The sequence below is a fragment of the Aquarana catesbeiana genome, linkage group LG01 (genome assembly GCF_042186555.1).
Source record: "Aquarana catesbeiana isolate 2022-GZ linkage group LG01, ASM4218655v1, whole genome shotgun sequence".
Taxonomy (NCBI): Eukaryota; Metazoa; Chordata; class Amphibia; order Anura; family Ranidae; genus Aquarana; species Aquarana catesbeiana.
The window spans coordinates 85,324,245-85,344,359 of record NC_133324.1 but is presented as its reverse complement, the minus strand read 5'-3'; the positions used below and the strand labels follow the sequence as shown (position 1 = coordinate 85,344,359).

The window sequence follows — 20,115 nt, the reverse complement described above, 5'->3', positions numbered from 1 at the left end:
ATGGTCAGGTCGAAAGGAGATCCCTCCATTCGCCTTTGCATGAGGTTGTTAGGAAAGATGGTGGCTTCGTTCGAAGCAGTTCCCTATGCCCAGTTCCATTCGAGACACTTGCAAAACAGTATTCTATCTGCTTCGAACAAAACGATCCAAGCTGTAGACTTACCAATGCGGCTGTCCCCAAGGGTGTCCAAAAGCCTCAATTGGTGGTTACTAACCCAGAATCTGCTGAAAGGAAAATCCTTCTGACCAGTTATCTGGAAAGTGGTAACAGATACCAGCCTTTCAGGCTAGGGAGCAGTACTAGAGAAGACAACTGTCCAGGGACAGTGGTGAAGGTCTGAAAGAACATTGCCCATCAATATTCTAGAGATTCGGACAGTTCTTCTGGCTCTGAAGGCCTGGACTTCCATGTTATGGGATTGTCCTGTCAGGATCCATTTCGACAACGCCACAGCGGTGGCCTATACCAATCACCAAGGGGGCACCAAGAGTCTTGCAGCGCAGACAGAGGTGAACTATATTCTAACTTGGGCAGAAAGGAATATTCCGTACCTATCAGCAGTCTTCATTCCGGGAATAGAGAATTGGCATGCGGACTACTTGAGTCGCCAGCAGTTATTCCCAGGGGAATGGTCTCTTCACCCCAACATTTTTCGGGCTGTTTGTCAAAGATGGGGGACGTAGATATTCTAGCATCAGGATTCAACATGAAGTTAGTCAACTTTGTGTCCAGGACAAGGAATCCATTCGCATGCCGAACAGATGCGTTGGTGACCCCGTGGGATCAGTTCTCACTGATCTATGCATTTCCCCCAATTCAATTGCTGCCTCGACTTCTTTGCAGGATCAAGCTGGAAAGAAAGTCGGTAATTCTGGTAGAACCAGCATGGCCCAGAAGGTCATGGTATGCAGAAATCGTAAAGAGGGCAGTGGAGGATCCATGGTCCCTTCCACTACGGCCAGACCTACTCACACAGGGGCCGATATTCCATCCTACCTTACGAACGCTAAATTTAATGGTTTGGCTATTGAAACCCACATTCTGAAGAAACGTGGGCTTTCCAGATCAGTTGTCTCTACTTTAATTAATGCAAGGAAGCCAGCTTCCAGAACTATATATTATAGAGTCTGGAGGGCTTATGTTTTCCGGTGTGAATCCAAGGGTTGGCACCCTCGGAGATATATCATAGGGAGAACTCTTGCCTTTCTACAATTAGGGGTAGAGATGAAGTTGGCCTTGAGTACTATTAAAGGCCAAGTCTCAGCTTTATCGGTCTTATTTCAAAGATCACTTGCTACATATTCTTAGTCCGGGGTTTTATGCAAGGGGTGATGCGGATTAATCCACCAGTTAGATCACCTTTGAACCCTTGGAACTTGAACTTAGTTTTGTCAGTATTACAAAAACAGCCATTTGAACCGATACAGCATATTCCCTTAGTCCTTCTGACAAGGAAGCTGGTGTTCTTGGTTGCTATATCCTCAACAAGGAGGGTTTCGGAACTGGCTGCTCTTTCTTGTAAAGAGCCATACTTGATTATTCATGAGGACAGAGTGGTGTTGCGCCCTCGTCCAGATTTTTTGCCAAAAGTGGTCTCAGGTTTTCATCTGAACCAAGATATTGTCCTGCCATAGTTTTTTCCAAAACCATGTTCCAGGTAAGAAAAGTCACTACATTGTCTTGATGTGGTCAGAGCAGTGAAAGTCTATTTAAAGACAACTGCTCAGATTCGGAAGACTGATGTCTTATTTATTCTGCCAGAGGGTCCTAAGAAAGTACAGGCAGCGTCGAAATCCACTGTCGCTAAGTGGATTCGACAAGTTATAATTCAGACTTATGATTTAAGTAATAAGATTCCCTGTTTTCAAGTCAAAGCGCACTCTACCAGGTCGGTTAGTGCTTCTTGGGCAGTGCGTCTTCAGGCCTCCATGGCTCAGATCTGTAAGGCCGCAACTTGGTCTTCAGTACATACATTCACAAAATTTTATCAGGTGGATGTAAGGAGGTATGAGGATATCGCCTTTGGACGCAGTGTGCGGCAGGCAGCAGTATAGGTCCTCGAGTCTGGGGGTACCCTGCGTGTTGTCTCTCCCTCCCCTCAAATAGCATTGCTATGGGACGTCCCATTAAGTTAATACTATGGCTCTGTGTCCCATGATGTACGATAAAGAAAATAGGATTTTTATAACAGCTTACCTGTAAAATCCTTTTCTTGGAGTACATCATGGGACACAGAGGTCCCGCCCCTCTTTTTGGGGTTTAGATATATTGCTTTGATACAAAAACTGAGGTACTCCTGGAAGGAGGAGGGGTTATATAAGGGAGTGAACTTCCTGTATTGGGTATACCAGTGTCCATCACCTGAAGGTGGCCTATAACCCATTAAGTTAATACTATGGCTCTGTGTCCCATGATGTACTCCAAGAAAAGGATTTTACAGGTAAGCTGTTATAAAAATCCTATTTTTTCCACCCACTACTTTAACATCACATATTAAATCCTATCTAAGAAAGTTGTATCAGAGTATAAAGAAATAAAGCCGGAAAAAGTTTGTTGACCAGAGTTACCCATGAGAATGTTAATAATATCAGCAGAGATCCTCCCAGTGGACATGGTGTCTGCAGCGAACATGGAGTGTCTTATGATTCTGCTGATTACTATCACTTCCTCTTTGTGTTTCTCACTCATACAGCTCAGAATATAGGGGAAAGGTCATGTTCATTTTTTTAAAAACAAGCGAATGCTCAGGCGTTTTGTGCTCTAGCTGATACCACAGTCAGCAGACTTTCTTGTTCTTTGGCCTACCATCTTCTCCCTCTGGTTTGTTATCAATTGTTTGCACATTCCAGAGTTTCACTCCAACACCTTCTACATTGTGTTCACAGGAAGAAAATGAATACTAGCTTTAGTTGGTCGATTAGCGTTATCAGCTGAAATGGTCCATTCTTTTGCATGCATTTTTCTGAACAATGCAAGACGTAGCGTGCAGGAAGTTTTCTAATTAACTGCCGTGTTGACAAATTACCTTCTCTAAAACATGTCCCATAGATGAGAAATAGACAGATAGGCAAGCCTTAAAGCATTTGTTACCCCCCCAAAAAAAAGGATTCTGCTCCTTTAAAGCATTTTATACAGCAGTGTGCTTGTGCTGTGTCATTTGGTCCCCTGTAACACATGAAATACCTGGCTGATCCTGCCAGTTTCTGCCCTCCCCTTTGTAAACTGATCACGGCTCCTCATAGCTGCTGAGCCCTGACACCGTGGTCAGTTTACGTGCCTCCGTCACCCGCAATCCTCCTGTCCTCCTCTGTGCTCTCTCCTCCCTCCCCTCCCTGCCTTTCAGATCCTGTGACAGTGCCCGCCCCCTGCAACTCCTGCTGCTCTCATAACACTTGAAATCTTAACAATCCTCCTTCTTTCCTACTCACGTGACCCGTCGGCACTCTCTCTCCCTCTCCTCTCCCTCTCCCTCGATCTCTCCCTCGATCTCTCCCTCGATCTCTCCCTCGATCTCTCCCTCGATCCTTCCTTCGATCTCTCCCCCTCCCTCTCGATATCTCTCTCTCTCTCTCTCTCTCTCTCTCGATCTCTCTCTCTCGATCTCTCTCTCTCTCGATCTCTCTCTCTCTCTCTCTCGATCTCTCTCTCTATCTCGATATCTCTCTCTCTCTCTCTCTCTCTCTCTCTCTCTCTCTCTCTCTCTCTCTCGATCTCTCGATCTCGATCTCTCTCGATCTCGATCTCTCTCGATCTCTCTCTCTCTCTCTCTCTCTCGATCTCTCGATCTCGATCTCTCTCGATCTCGATCTCTCTCGATCTCTCGATCTCTCGATCTCTCTCGATCTCTCTCTCTCTAGATCTCTCTCTCTCTAGATCTCTCTCTCTCTCGATCTCTCTCTCTCTCGATCTCTCTCTCTCTCGATCTCTCTCTCTCTCGATCTCTCTCTCTCTCGATCTCTCTCTCTCTCTCGATCTCAATCTCTCTCGATCTCAATCTCTCTAGATCTCAATCTCTCTAGATCTCAATCTCTCTAGATCTCAATCTCTCTAGATCTCTCTCTCTCTAGATCTCTCTCTCTCTAGATCTCTCTCTCTCTCGATCTCTCTCGATCTCTCTCTCTCTCTCTCGATCTCTCTCTCTCTCTCTCGATCTCTCTCGATCTCTCGATCTCTCTCGATCTCTCGATCTCTCTCTCGATCTCTCGATCTCTCTCGATCTCTCTCTAGATCTCTCTCTCTCTAGATCTCTCTCTCTCTAGATCTCTCTCTCTCTAGATCTCTCTCTCTCTCTCTCGATCTCTCTCTCTCTCTCGATCTCTCTCTCTCTCTCTCTCTAGATCTCTCTCTCGATATCTCTCTCTCTCTCTCTCTCTCTCTCTCTCTCTCTCTCTCTCTCTCTCTTGACGTCAGCTGGGGGATCTTGGCCCCACCCGCTGCATCTGTGCAGGTCACGTGATCGCAGGAAACAGCTGTGAAATACGGTAAATAAGGATTTTTTTTTTGTAAAACACAGACAGTAGAAGCTGTCGTTAGGAAGGGAGGAGGATTGTGTAAAGTTGGAAAAGTGGGTTAACAACCACTTTAAAGAATAACTGCACTTTTGTCAAAACAAATCCCCTCTGGGTGATCTAAGTACATTGCAAGGATTATAACAAACTTTGTAGCAGATTACTACAGGTTGTTGCTCCTGATAAAAGAACGGTTTGTTTTATCAGACTGATTGCAGACCGATTCTGAATGGGAGGGTCTGGATCATTATATTCACCTGGTGCATTCTGTGTTCTATTGAGAACAGTTGCAGTGTCTGCATCCCTTTAGAAGTATTTAACCCTTGGGAAATCTCACCAAAATTGAAATTCCTATTTCAGAGGATGCCTAAAATCTGACTTGTATCTTAGTGCAGACTTCTAAGAAAATCAGTGAGCCAATCAGACAAACAGGAAATTACCTTTCTGGGGGCGTTCTGTATACAAACGGTGTATAGAATGCTTCCAGGTTACCATATTGCATTGAACTTTATGGACAATTACCACTGTAAATTAAAACTTGACAGATTGCCTAACCCCTCTGCACTGCAAAAAAAAAGTTTTTTCGCCTAGATATACACTTTGAATCCTATTATTATAGTTCCACTGACACATTGCAGAATCATCTCTTCCTTTCCTCATGCTGACAATGCTGCCTCTGCTTTGTTTAGAGACCATGTCACCAGATCAGTTTTCTTAACCACCTGCCGCCAAATCGCATACCTAGTACGTCGTTTGACTTCAAGTGGTTATACGGCATCACCCCGGTACCGTTTTTTAGAGTCGAAAATCAGCTCTCTTTTAATAGCAGTTTGAGAAGCTAACTAGTCGCTCGATTGCTATTACAAGCAGCCTCCCCCTCTCCTTCCATGGCTTGCTCTGGCTCCCCCGTCCCACTGGGACTTTTTAGAAAATAACACAACTTATTGTGGATTTTTGAACATGTTTATAAGTTGTATATTTATTTGTTACACATTGGTTGTAAGCACTGTCTTTTCTTAGGTAAAGGGACTTATTTATTTTGTTTGAGACACTATGGGGTAGGCGGAGCCCCTGAGGATGCGCTGTATATGCTATATGCTGACGTCACGCCACGCGGCTCTGTCTCGGAGCGGCGGCCATTGGAGTAAGTTTTGGCCGCATTTTTTTTTGTTCAGTATCCATATGGATTTTTATTGTTTTAGGACTACCAATACATACTACACCATATACCAAATTTCTGGTTCTGGGTGGTGAGCATTTCCTCAGCAGGATGAATGCTGGGTAGCACTTTGATTCCCTGAGAAGGGGGATCATCATTACAGGCTAATTATCATTAGTCTTCTGGTGAGTGCAATGTGGTGGAGGATTTGCACCAACGGAGGAGTGGATTGAATATGGACCTTGCCCCTTTTCTTTTTACACTGATGCACTTTGTGGTTGATAGCTGGGATTATTAACCGCTTGCTGGGATTACTACAGTTTGGACTATAACAATGGTCTAGCACATTTTGATGCTTTATTTGAACATGTTTAACGTTTATTGATATATATTTTATCCATTTGTGATTGGGTGTGATACACATTTCCAGTATTTTGATACACCTGTTTTTACAAGTAATATCTTTATGAGATAATATATCACTTGTCTTAGTGCTGCACTTTTTTTTTTTTTTTTTTGTTCATTGTTTGATAGGGTGGTCAGCTATTTAGTGCTAGCTGCTCTTTGTTTGATAATATTTTTATTGCTGAGTGCTCATTGTTTTCTTTCTATTTACATACATTATGGGGTTGGTTTACTAACACTGGAGAGTACAAAATCTGGTGCAGCTCTGCATAGAAACCAATTGGCTTCCAGGATTTTTTTTTTTTTTTGTCAAATCTCAATGAACAAGCTGGAGTTAGAAGCTAATTGGCTACCGTGCAGAGCTACACCAGATTTTGCACACTGCGGTTTTGGTAAATCAACCCCTGTATGTCTTGATGACAGCAGCCTTATTCATAATTTGAAGTCTATTTTATATACATTATCCACAACAGCGCAGGTGTCATATACCGTATTTATCGGCATATAACACACACATTCATTTTAAGAGGGAAGTTTCAGGGAAAAAACTTAAATTTTAAATAAGGAACTTTGAAGCAAAATAAGGGTTAGTGCCCATCTGCAGCCTCACCATTGCCATCAATGCAGCCTGATTAATGCCCACCTGCAGCCTCACAAGTTCCATCAATGCAGCCTTATTAGTCCACATCAATGCAGCAGCCTCGCCATTGCCATCAATGCAGCAGCCTCGCCATTGCCATCAATGCAGCAGCCTCGCCATTGCCATCAATGCAGCAGCCTCGCCATTGCCATCAATGCAGCAGCCTCGCCATTGCCATCAATGCAGCAGCCTCGCCATCTATTGACTTCCTATTACAGAGGCCGCCAAGTAAACAGGAGATTCTCACTGTATGTAATCTGATGGCACTCGTCCCCTGAAATTGAAGTATTGGCGTATAACACGCACACGCTATTTGCACCCGATTTTCATGGTGAAAAAGTGAGTGTTATACGCCAATAAATACAGTATTTGTTATAGGCATTTGTTTCTATAGTTGCATTTTTAAGGGAATAAAGCACACGGGATTGTGCATGTATTTATTGCAGAGATGTAAGGTGACCTCTGTCACTGGTACAGTAAGTGAATGGAAATTCCCCTACAGGAGAGCAAACATAGCTCTGTATACTAAATATAATACAATGAACCTCCGTGCCTCTGGAAATAATGTGCAAAATAGAGTGTTGTAAGCTGCGGGACACCTCCTTTTTCCAAACGGAAAATAGTAAAGCAGTTCAAATATAGTTAAGTTGGTGCAGCTCTCTCAACAAAAACATATATTAACCATTTGCCGAATGCGCTATAGCAAAATGACCACTACAGCGCAGTCGGCCAGTTCTGGGAGGGCATCATATGACGTCCTCCCGTGATCGTGCTTGCTGCGGTATGCTCTGTGATTGCTGTGTCCTCTGAACACAGCTGATCTCAAATCGGGGTAAATAGCCAATCTGCAGCTTTTTACATCGTGGTCAGCTGTGATTGGACACAGCTGATCACGTGGTAAACACACTTGCCGGTTATCGGCATTTATTCCTCTCGCTGTCAGTGTGAGGAGAGAGCCGGTAACCGCCTAGTTGAAGGGGGACATCTGCACTGATAATCGGGGTACAATCAGTGCCCATCAATGCCACATATCAGTGCTGCCTTTTAGTGCTCATCAGTGCAGCCTTGTCAGTGCAAATCCGTGATGAATTACCTGTTTGCAAAATTTCAGTCCAACAGATTTTTTTTTTTTTTCAAAATTGTCGGTCTTTTTTCCTTTGTTTAGCATAAAATAAAAAACCCAGTGGTGATTAAATACCACCAAAAGAAAGCTCTATTTGTGTGAAAAAAATGATAAAAATGTCATATGGGTACAGTGTTGCATGACCGCGCAATTGTCAAAGTGCAACCGCACTGAAAGCTGAAAATTGGTCTGGGCAAGAAGGGGGTAAAAGTGCTCAGTAGGCAAGTGGTTAAATTTAATTATACCGAATAAAACTTTTTTTTTTTTTATCTTGCTATGGGTGGTTGTAAGCTATTACCTTGTAAAATTGTTAACTATTAACTTCAGTGCAATGTGTGAAGCAAAACTTAAATAATCTAGTGTTAACATGGAGGTTCTCACCTTTCCCCATTCAGTGTTTGTATTAATTACTTTGTGCCCCTATTGGAGGTACAGTATGTTCTATCTCAGTGATGATCTTCACTGAAACAGGAATTGGGGGAAATTTTTGAGAAGTAGAAACCCGGCTAAGCTTCTAAAATCACTTTTGGCTGGAGTTCTTTTGTAAAGTATGGGTAGCATGTTCATGTTAGAGTTTACTCCTAGGGTTATATGTACAGACTAAGCAGAGCCGTGCATGTTGTTGTATTTCAGTGATGCGGAATCACGGCAATTTGAAGCTAATCCTGAACAGTGTAATCTTCAATGAGATGAAGCTGGAGAGAGCGAACAGCAGGAGTCTGCGTATCACCGCCACTGATCTGACTGACAGCAGCCTCAAAGTATTCCTCGTGCAGGTAAATCAATAGCCCCAAACTTTCAGCTATGAAGTCATTATCATTTTATTGAATTGTATTGTAACTGTACTATCTGCCCTCATGTTGTAAAGCGTTGCGCAAACTGTTGGCGCTATATAAATCCTGTATGATAATAATAATTGGTAAAAACATATGTGAAGATACAGTCAGCGCATTTCGGGTTTTCCCCCTTTTTTGGGGGGATTTTGCCGCTTTATCAGGCGTATGTTTGAAGTGTCTACATTCAGTGCAGACCTACCTACTTGAATCATACACATGATAAAGTATTAAGGGCCAAACCACAAGCACTGAGCAAGGACATTTTTATTATTAAATTCATTCTTTTTTTTTTTTTCTTAATAATCTAATTATATCTGACAATTACAGTATTAAGCAGAGTCACACTATTAACACTACACAGCTTTCTTCATTACAGTGAAGGGTTTAAGGGGTAGTCTGCAACTCCCCTGTCTTTTCTCTACTGATTATTTAACAGAGGCAATAATTTAAACCATAAAAGAAGCTTCTAATAATTTTCCATATCATCTTCATCTATCATCTTCCTATCCCTCTTTTATTTTTCAGGCAAGTGTGAAAGATGCTGCACGCCTTCATGCTGCAATCCATCATCGGCTCATTGCAATGAGCAGCTTCCGGGCCAAGCAGGAGAGCATGGCCATCAATGAGGATGAAAACCGCTCCCATTCACAGCTTCTCCACAGCGATTCTGAGGATGAAGAGGATGACGAAAGGAAATTGTGTTCTAGCAAGATGTCAGGTATGATTATCATTAGATTTGCTAAATGGATGAACTATCAAAACAGACGTTCTGCATAAGATGGCCATAGAATACACTAAAAACCTGCCTTTAGAACCACTTTACCAATAAAGGCAAAACCTTTTTAGTTTTGGATAGAGTGTAGGGTTTATTATTGCTGTCTTTGTCCTCATTAGGGAGTTTCACCCTCTCACCTCTAGTTATCCTGGTGACCATTTACACTGAGAGGGAAAGAAAATCTAAAATTTTGATTGACCTCAGAAGGAATAGAGGAGGGAATCTTCCAATAGGGACACTGGTAGGGTTGCACTGATACCACTTTTTTAAGACCGAGTACAAGTACCAATTCTTTTTTTTTTTTTTTCAAGTACTCGCAAATACCGATTACTTTTATTTATTTTTTTTTTTTTTTTATGTCGTGACAGTTTTTTAAAAGCACAATACAGACTAATGATGTCTTTGCAGCACTGATAGGTGACACTGACTGATGGGCACTGATATGCAGCACTGATGGCTGGCACTAATAGGTGACACTGACTGATGGGCACTGATATGCAGCACTGATGGCTGGCACTAATAGGTGGCACTGACTGATAGTCACTGATATGCTGGCTCTGATAGGTGGCATTTATGGGCACTGATAGGTGTAACTGATGGGCAGGCAGTGGCAATGAAATGCAGCACTGATTGCGTTGGCAATTGCAGGCAGCCTGGCATGATAAATGAACGATGAGAGACCATCAATAACAGTTTAAACTTTCTCCGGTATACAAGTGTTGCGACCCTCATCTTGGTACACCTTGCACTTGGCCTCAGTAAGCAGTAGTCAGAAAGCGGCAGTGGACATCTTGTTACACCCAGCCCATATAGTTGGTGAACTATATGGGCTGGGTGTAACCAGATGTCCGCTGCCGCCTTGTGACTGCTGCTTACAGAGGCCGAGTGCAGGGTGTACCAAGATGGGCGTCGTGCTGTTCAATCTACGACAGAGACTGGGGGCCGTCAACTCCGTTAACTAATGTGACTGCCCGGGTCACCGATGCAGCAACCCACACCCCTGCCCCCAGCCAGCTTACCTTCCGCTGCTGCCAGCCTGCCAGGACTCGCTCTCCGCTCCGCCCACTGACTTCCGAGAGTCGCCCCTTCATGAAAAGGTATCTGCTCAGGCATCAGGAACATTTGCCTGAGTACAAGTACTTGGGCAAATACTCGGTATCGGCACCGATACTAGTATCGGTGCAACCCTAGACACTGGTGTCAACTTCACAACTTTACCCTCTCTTCCTGTTGTGGCTATGGAACAGGAAGTGAAGGGAAATCGCCACAATTGTACATAGATGACAAGGAAAAACTGGCAGGGGGGGTTATAACCATCTATTGCGCTATCCAATATGAAGAAAAAAAAGTTTTGGCAATAGTTCTACTTTGAAAAGGCAGACTCTATTGAAATGATTTACTAAAGGCAAATAGACTGTGCAGTTGCTCCAGGGCTAAGTAAATGAGGGGAAGGTCTGCTGACTTCCATCACCCAGTCATGTGCAATCAAAATTCATTTTTTTTGTTTTTTTTTTTATTATGCTTGCATGTGATTGGGTATTCTTTGTGAAGTGAAGCTTTACCTCATTTACTAAGCTCTGGAGCAACTGCACTTGAAAGGGCACTGTCTATTTGACTTTAGTACATCAACCCCATTGGATCACTTGGTCTTTTTCCTGCTATCAGTTTTCTGTGTTTCCCAAAACGATTAACCACCACAGGACTGCCCTATAGTTTTACTGCTACAGGGCAGCCGATCTGCGCAGGATCGTGTGTGTATATATGTGTGTGTGTGTGTGTGTGTGTGTGTGTGTGTGTGTGTGTGTGTGTGTATATATATATATATATATATATATATATATATATATATATATATATATATATATAATATATGAGATTTTATATATTATCTCTAATAAATAAATAAATATATATATATTATGCGATCCCGCACTTCCGGGTAGCGTACGCAAATGTGCGCCACTGGCGGCTTGCTCCCACTGTGATTATGCACAGCAGGAGCCAATCAGAACAACATCCGCATGGAAGAAAACCACCAGGCCTTCAGAAAAAAACTAAAGACCTTCCTTTTCTGAGAAGTTGACATCAGAGAATGCATCCAGCGCCTTGAGGCGATTCAGTTCGCATTTGCAGCGCTTTATAAATCATTCATTCATTCATTCATTCATTCATTCATTCAGAATTGCCATTCTGTCAGTAGGGAAGGCATGGATCTTGTCTTCCCTTAGTAAAAGTACCTCCCACACAGTACACAAACACAGGCTAGGCACACAGTTAACCCCTTGATCGCCCCTGGTGTTAACCTCTTCCCAGCCAGTGTCAGTACAGTGACAGTACATATTTATAGCACTGATCACTAGTCCCCAAAAAAAGTGTCAGTGTCCGATTTGTCCGCCGCAATATCGCAGTCCCGCTATAAGTCGCTGATCGCCGCCATTACTAGTGAGAAAAAAATTTTTACATAAATATATCCCATAATTTGTAGACGCTATAACTTTTGCGCAAACCAATCAATATACGCTTATTGGGATTTTTTTCTAACAAAAATATGTAGCAGAATACATATTGGCCTTAATTGATGAAGAAATTTGGTTTACATTTTTTTTATTGGATGTGTATTCTAGCAGAAAGTAAATTGTCACCTTTTTTTTGTTTGTAGCTCAAAAAAAAAAATTGCAGTGGTGATTGAAGAAGAGTTCTGCCCGCCCCCACTCCCATTCTGTAGCTGCTCACTTTTAATGATTAGGACACTTGCCTATCCTGGAATCCAGCGATGTCCGTACCCCAGCCAATGTTTTCATGGGCACTCGGGTGCTGCCGCCCCCATTCGTAGTAAGGGAACCCGAAAGTGAAGCCTTTCGGCTTCACAGCCAGCTGCAGTTTCTGAATGGCTCGGCGGCAGGGGAAGGAGGGGGGGGGTGAACTTCCAAATGATCGCAGCGCGTTATCTCAGAAGTGGGGACGGGTACCTTTCAAACTCCACCCCCTAAAAGGTGCCAAATGTGGCCCCGGAGTGGGGGGGGGCTGATAAGCAGAGGTTCCACTTTGTGATGGAACTCCGCTTTAAATACCACCAAAAGAACGCTATATTTGTGGAAAATAAGCACATACATTTTATGTGGGTACAGCGTCGCTCGACTGTGCAATCTTCAGTTAAAGTAACGCAGTGCTGTATCACAAAAAATGAGCTGGTCATGAAGGGGGGTAAATCTTCCGAATTGGTTAAAAAAAATTTAATTTTGGTTTTGCATTATACCGTATCAAAATGATACAATATCAGAATAAAACTTTTCTCCCTTTTGCAGATCATCTCCAGTTGATCCGTCAGCGGCCCGTCCTGCACTCCTGACAGTTGCTTTCCGTCCATCCTCTCTGTCGTGCGTTTTTGTACAACATCATCTCCAAGATGGCCAATATCAAACTGGAATCTGATTGGGAAAAGGAATTGCATTGAGCAAAAACATCCTTTATTAAAAAGTACTACATAGACAAGGAGTTTTAAAATAACCAGTGGATAGACTTTCCTGTCTCTACGACATGTTTGGAGTCCAGTATCTACTAAAGACTTATTTGACAGGATCATTAATTGGGACACTTTAAGAGATATAATTATATATACCTCAAGAATGATGACTGAGTGCACCTTAATATTTAGCCAAAGGATCTTGAGACAAACATTCCCAATATCAACAACGTCTCTCCTCCCCTTGTTATTTAATATTCATTAATTTGGAGATCCGTGATCATGCATCGTACCAGCAAGTCCAAGCCTGTATGTGTGTGAATTAAAAAAAGAAAAAGGTATAACTTGGTTACATTACTGTGCATCATATTGATGGCAATGATCAAGATTCCTTTGTATATGCATTGCCATATTCGTATTGCACACCGTTGCAGTCTTTTTACATCCTATTTGACATGTTTTATCATTTTTTTAATTTTATTTTTTGGTCACGGTGGCTAAGAATTTAGAGGGCTATTTTTTTTTTTCTGCTAATTTGTAAAATATATCTAATCTATTGTATGTATTTAAAATTTTCATTCTATATATATATATATATCTATATATATATAAATATATATTTATATTTTATTAAAGGTTGTTTATGGTAGTGTAATATATATATAAATTTAGAAAAAACCTATTTAACAGGGTTTGCTTGGCACATTTATAAACCGTTACTCTGTTTACATGTAAATTGAATTTTGCGTTAAGTTTTCATTTCTGATGATGTGACGTGAGTTCCCTTCTTCGGTCACTTGGAAGGATTAGTAGGCCTGTATGAGCAATGAGCTGCATGGCCTGAAAATGTATGTTTTTCCAGAGCAATCATTTGGGCTACAGCAGTATTCAGTGGTAGACATAGACAGCAAAGGGCCCCTGTGCAAGGACAATCTTTGGTACTTCCCAAGTACCATTGGTTATTGTGTAATGTTGGCAATGTGTAAAGACAGACACAAACAGATGAAGATTATGTTTTTGATATTTGGATCTCTGTCTAAGCCTCTGTTCACATGTGCGATGCGGGGAGTGCATCGATTCTTAAAAGTTTCCTGCACCGCACTGAAATCGCACCCTGTTAATGCGATCTGCCACTGGTGTCAATGTTAAGTGAATGACACCCCAAAACATTGCAAAAAAGTGCGATTGTAAGAATTGGATCTCATGGGTGTGCGGTGCTGTGCGAATTAAGCCCATACAAAATGACTGGGCTCAAATCGCACTGCAAAGAATTGCATGTTATTTGAAAAGGGAATGCAGTGCGATTCCTATCCGAATCACATGCGGTGTCCCGCACTGCACAAGTGTGAACCCAGACTAAGGCTGTGTGTGCAGATGCAGCTCACAGCAGGGGGTCCGGTGCATCCCAGTTCTCCGTTTCAGGGACAAATCAGGCCCCGGAGCTGTGTGAACTGGCTCCAATGAAAGCCGGTTACAGTCTCCTGTCATGCGAATTGGATGTGGGAAAACCCACATCCAAGTCGCATCAGTGTGAACCCAGCGTCAAGCTTACAATAGAATTTTGTAAAATTTAACTTTAGAGCTACCATGTACTTAGATCTGCACAATTAATCATTAAAAAAATTGTTATCGCGATTCAATCTGCCTCACGATTTAATTCAGCATTCCAATGGTTCATGTTAAACAAGTGCAGAGCTGTCAAAAGAAAAAAAAAAACTCAGCCAGCAATTGTTTACCAACAGCGATAAAGGGAAACCATGTTTCTCTCATTCTTTTTAGATCAAAGGAATGAACTTCAGTCTCTAAATGAGGTCAGTTTAAGCACTTACTAAACCTTTTTAGACTCTTGTTGCTTACAAGTAAAAATCGGTAAGCAACAAATTACATTATTTTATTTATTTTTTTTTTTTTTTTTTTAGCAGAGACCCTAGAGAATAAAATTGAGATCATTGCAATATTTTATGTCACACTGTATATGCGCAGCAGTCTTTCAAATGCAGGGTTTTTTTTAGGAAAAAATACACTTGAATTTAAAAAACTAAACAGTAAAGTTAGCCCAATTTTTTTGTATAATGTGAAATCGTGTTCTTTATTCTAAAAAAAAAATTGTGATTCTCATTTTATCCAGAATCATGCAGCTCTACATGTACAGCCTTTTTAAAACATTTTACCCCAGAGGAACCTTTGAAATAGTTTTCAGGCCTCAGGGAACTCCAGCTAAGATTAGTACATTGGATAGTCATTATAAAAACACCACTAATTCGGTGGGAAGAATGCCACCCTTACCTTTTAACTAAATTAAATGTAGTATCCGGGACGCTGTGCTCCCGACCAGATCAGTATACAGTGTTAAGTGGCCTCAGCCAGCAATACTCCACTAACCACGACCCTGTGATGTGTTTCGTCCCGGCCCATCAGGGCTTAGTCATAGAGGGGCTTGGTTAATGGAGAAGTGGGGCTTATGCCGCGTGCACACGGTCGGACTTTTCGTCTACAAACAGCCTGTCCGACAGACTTTTGGCGGGCTTGCGGCAGGACTTGTGGCAGACTTTCTTATGAACGGACTTGCCTACATACGATCACACAAAAGTCCGACGGATTCATACGTGATGACGTACACCGGAATAAGGAAGTTGATAGCCAGTAGCCAATAGCTGCCCTAGCGTGGGTTTTTGTCCGTCAGACTAGCACACAGACGAGCGGATTTCTGGGTCCGGCGTAGTTACGACGTAAAGATTTGAAGCATGTTTCAAATCTAAAGTCTGTCAGATTTGAGGCTGGAAAAGTCCGCTGAAGGTCCGGGGAAGCCCACACACGATCGGATTGTCAGCCAGCTTTAGTCCGTCGGCGTCCGTCGGACTTTTGTAGACGAAAAGTCCGACCGTGTGTATGCGGCATTAGTCATAGAGGGACGTGGTTAACGGAGTAGTGGGGCTTAGTCATAGAGGGACGTGGTTAATGGAGTAGTGAGGCTTAGTCATAGAGGGACGTGGTTAATGGTGTAGTGGGGCTTAGTCATAGAGGGACGTGGTTAATGGAGTAGTGGGGCTTAGTCATAGAGGGACGTGGTTAATGGAGTAGTGGAGCTTAGTCATAGAAGGGCTTGGTTAATGGAGTAGTGGGGCTTGGTCATAGAGGGAAGTGGTTAATGGAGTAGTGCTGGCTGAGGTCACTTAACACTGTATACTGGTCCTGTTGGAAGAGCACCATCCCGGATACAGGCAGTCCCCGGATTACAAACAAGATAGTATCTGTAGGTTTGTTCGTAAATTGAATTTGTATGTTGGTTTGAACAGGTAAATTTTTTTTAAGTGCAATTCCAGCCAAAAAATAATAATTTTTAATTTTTTTGGAAGACGTAGGGAAGGGTTAACACCCCTGTAACATTCGTTTTGCTGTCTGTGCCCCTGTTCAGAAAATTTCACCTCACTTTATGTCCCTGTGGGAATTGGATTTTGAAAATGTTGGGTTGTTGAGGAAACAAGGATTTGTGATAAATCTTCAGTGGATACACCTCTTATCCCATGAGAACTTACAGGAGCGATTTTCCCTTCCTAGGGGGAGATTTCCTCTCACTTCCTGTTGTCTCCCTCCATTTGTAAGTAGGAGTTGTTTGTAAATTGGATGTTTAACTCGGGGACCGCCTGTACAGCATATTACTACTGGATGAGTTATTTGGATGGCCTGCAACTGGCGCTACAAGCTTTTTTCAGGTGACAGTACATAGATAATTGGTGCCATTCTATTGGCATTCTTATTGGAGGTCAATAAGCCAGAGCACAAGGAACCCATAGCAACTCCTGGTGTAAACCATAGAGTTCCACAGAACCCTGGTTGAAATTGGCTAATGTGCTGTGTAGTAAGGGAGCCTGCCGGATTGAATACAGATTGATTGAATAGTTTGGGGAGGTCCTCATAAGACAGTTTTGGTAAACCTAAAGTTGGTTGTGCGAAGATAATCTGGTCAGATGTGTACGGGGAGCTTAAAGTGGTTGTCCCAGTGTCTGATCTATATAAAAAAAATGGCGATTATACCTTATATCAGAGCGTCTCTCGGCGCTCATGTGACTCCTCGGCTCACTTCTCTCCAGAAATTGCTTCTTTGACTGTTTAAAACTGATATCAAGGAAATTGGCAAAGTCCTCATAGGTTGAGGTGAGGAAGATTTTAGAAGAGCAGCACAGTGGTTTAATGGTTGGCACATCTGCCTTGAAGCATGGGGGTCCTTGATGAGGACACTACCTGCAAGGAGTTTGCATGTTCCCCCTGTGCTTGTGTGGGTGTCCTCCAGGTATTCTGGTTTCTTCTCATAATTCAAAAGCATACTGATAGGTTCATGTATGATATTCTAATGAGAGAGCCCGAAGATGGCTGCCTTTCCATCTGCTTAAATGGCAGATAAAATGTGTTGGGTCCCCAAAGACTCAAAGTGTGCTTTTAGGGGCACTTGACGTGTGTGTGTGTGTGTGTGTGTGGTTTTTTGTTTTGTTTTGTTATTTTTTTTTTTTTTAGTTTTTTTTTTTTTTTTTTTTTTTTTCTGCCTCTAAAAGACTTCTGTATTTAGCCTATGTGTCCATGCACTTATAGGGGATTAGAGGCAGAAAAAACCCAGAGCTAGTGCATTCAGGAGAGGAGAGTTTTGCTGTACAAAAAAGGCCTTCCTTTGTTTCAGAATAAATGAATAATTTGGACAATAAAATGAATGAACGCCAAACATTGATGTGGTTAAACGCATTTAAAAAAAACGTGCCTTTAGGCACGTTTTTAATTGCTGTTTTCTGCTGCCAGGGGTAGGACATTTAGGTCTGGTTCACACCTATGCATTTTTTAGTGCGTTTTCACTTTTGCACGGAACACACTACAGTCCATTTAACATGGTTTCCTATTGGTCATGTTCACATCTGTGCATTTTATGGAAAGGGCCAGGGACTTGTTTTTGGTTCCATAGACTTTAGTGGACCAAAACGTCTATTGCAAAATGCACTCGGAGTATGCAAACTACAACCTGCATAGGTGTGAATCAGGCCGTAGAAGAATTGCAGTGTGCAAGAGGCCTAAAAGAATAGGAAAAAAATAATGAACACTCAATTCTCTGTGCTGTCCTTTGAAGAATCCACAAGAGGGCGCAGGTCACATACATACTGTATGATCTGTTCTGAACTGAATTCAATGGTCACCTGGGTCAGTGACAACACTTGTTCCACTGAAAAAGAAGCACCAACTTGTCACAGCTGTGTTAAGGGTGGGGTGTCACTGAAAAATGAACTGGGGATCTTTTATATATATATATATTTTATTTTTTGCATGATGGCACTTATTGCTAGTGAAAATCAAATGTTAAAGCGGGGGTCCACCTATCTATCGTTTTTTTTTTTTTTTTTTTTTTTTTGAGTTCATTCACAAACTTTTCTTCTCAGCATTACATACTCACATATTGTGTGTAATATGTCCGCCTGTGTCAGATTTCGTCGGAAAGAATAACTTATATTATTCACTGCAGGCGGTTTCCATCTTCATTGTGGGCATTTGAAGCCCACAAGCATTTATTTCCTGGATGCAGTGAATGCTGTGCTCCCAGCATTCACCGCTCGTTCCTGCACGTGCTCAGTGGCATCCTGGGAAGCCTGAGACTAGCTCCCAGGAGTCTGGGAGAGGCTAGAAACACGCCTACTCCCACGGGAGGAGAACCAGGAAGTGCAAAGAAGAATAGAAAAATAAAAGGTAATTACGGCGATTTAAAATTTTTTTAAACGGCATGTCAGCATCTAGGCGAGGAAGAGAATACATACAGATATTGTTAAAAATTTGGGTGGAACCCCGCTTTAAAGAGAACCTGCCGAGGTGATATAATATGGGAGCTGCTGATGCCAACATGGCGGCAGCAAGCCACTTGGCACGGAACCATGAAGATAGTGGAGAAACATACATTGGTCCAAGCTGATTCAATGCAACCATGCAAAAATATGCATACGGTATCTGGAATTCTGCTTAAAGGACTGGTGCACAGCTTATGTTGTGCGCTCTAAAGGTTGCAGGGCCCATACCTCATAGATGACTCCTCATTCTATATCTTTTTTTTTTTTTTTTTTTTTTTTTTTTTTTATATTTTCTTCAATTTTATTGAACTGTCACAAAGTGACATTTCATTCATCTTAATTCACTACAGTGGGTTTAGATGCAGTGCATTGCAACAAAAGTAGTGCATATCCCATTTTTTTTTTTTTTTTTTTTTTTAGCCCACACATCAGCTTCACTGATGTGAAGTGAACACATGAGACTCAAAGGCAAATTGCCCAGTCTATGTGTTGGGACTGCATTGAGCAAGACTGCCCAGCTTATCTGGTGTGGACGGGCCCTTGGTTTTAAAAACAAAGAAGCGACAGCAGCTGCCAGTTCTTTCTTGACAAACACAAGAACATTTTGATTGCGTTTCTTGCATATTTTTGGGTCATTTGAAGAGGAAGCACTTAAAAAAAAAAAAAAAAAAAAGCACTAAATTAAATCTAATATAAATACAATGAAACATCGTCTGAACAATGTGTTTAGGGCAGAGAGATGGGAAGAATATGATGGGTTTTCAATGCATAACAGAGAATTACATTAAAAAAAATCTTCCTGTTGTGGACTGTAAAAAAAAAAAATCTGTACGGGATGCAGTGTGTTCCATCCTATCATGTCTCTGTCTTCCTATGTGCCTTGTACTTTGCATTGTACTGTGATAGCAGAACAAGTATTAATGATGCAAGGATCCAACATTAGAGGGGATGGGGTTCAGTTTTTGCCTATAAAATAAAAATACAACCTTCTACAACCAATCTTTTTGTGTTTTGGTTTTTGTTCATCCAAATGGCAATCGGTAAACTGCATTTATTTAAATCCAATGACTTTATCCAGCTACATTGTTTTATATGTAGGCAGGTTGAAATATGTGTGCAGATAGTTATCCAGCAGCCGGCCGAGACTAGGAAAGAGTTAAACATTTTCGGTTCAGTTCTTAGGCTTTTGGTTTTGGTGAGCCTGTTATATTAAAAAAAAAAAAAGGGGAGGACAGCTAAGATTGGGAACGCTGGAGAACAAGGCGGGGGTATAGGTGGAATGAAGACTCACCTGCGAACGTGGTGCTAAAGGAACGGCATCCAAGCCATGGACTCTAACCTCAGAGGTATGCCTGGGCAGCTATGTTGTTAGTCAGAACCAAGGACTAG

At 42.0% G+C, this 20,115-nt stretch overlaps 1 protein-coding gene across 2 annotated transcripts in view; it reads left to right on the top strand.

Moving 5' to 3' along the window:
- Positions 1-19,725, top strand: part of RANBP3L (RAN binding protein 3 like) — a 71,499-nt gene extending 51,774 nt beyond the window's left edge. For both annotated transcript variants that reach the window (XM_073621270.1, XM_073621264.1), the window contains exons 13-15: positions 8,470-8,612; positions 9,198-9,390; positions 12,753-19,725. In XM_073621270.1, the coding sequence (XP_073477371.1) occupies positions 8,470-8,612; positions 9,198-9,390; positions 12,753-12,796 (380 nt within the window). In that variant the 3' untranslated portion in view covers positions 12,797-19,725. The remainder of the gene's footprint in view (positions 1-8,469; positions 8,613-9,197; positions 9,391-12,752) is intronic.
- Positions 19,726-20,115: the final 390 nt, after the last annotated feature.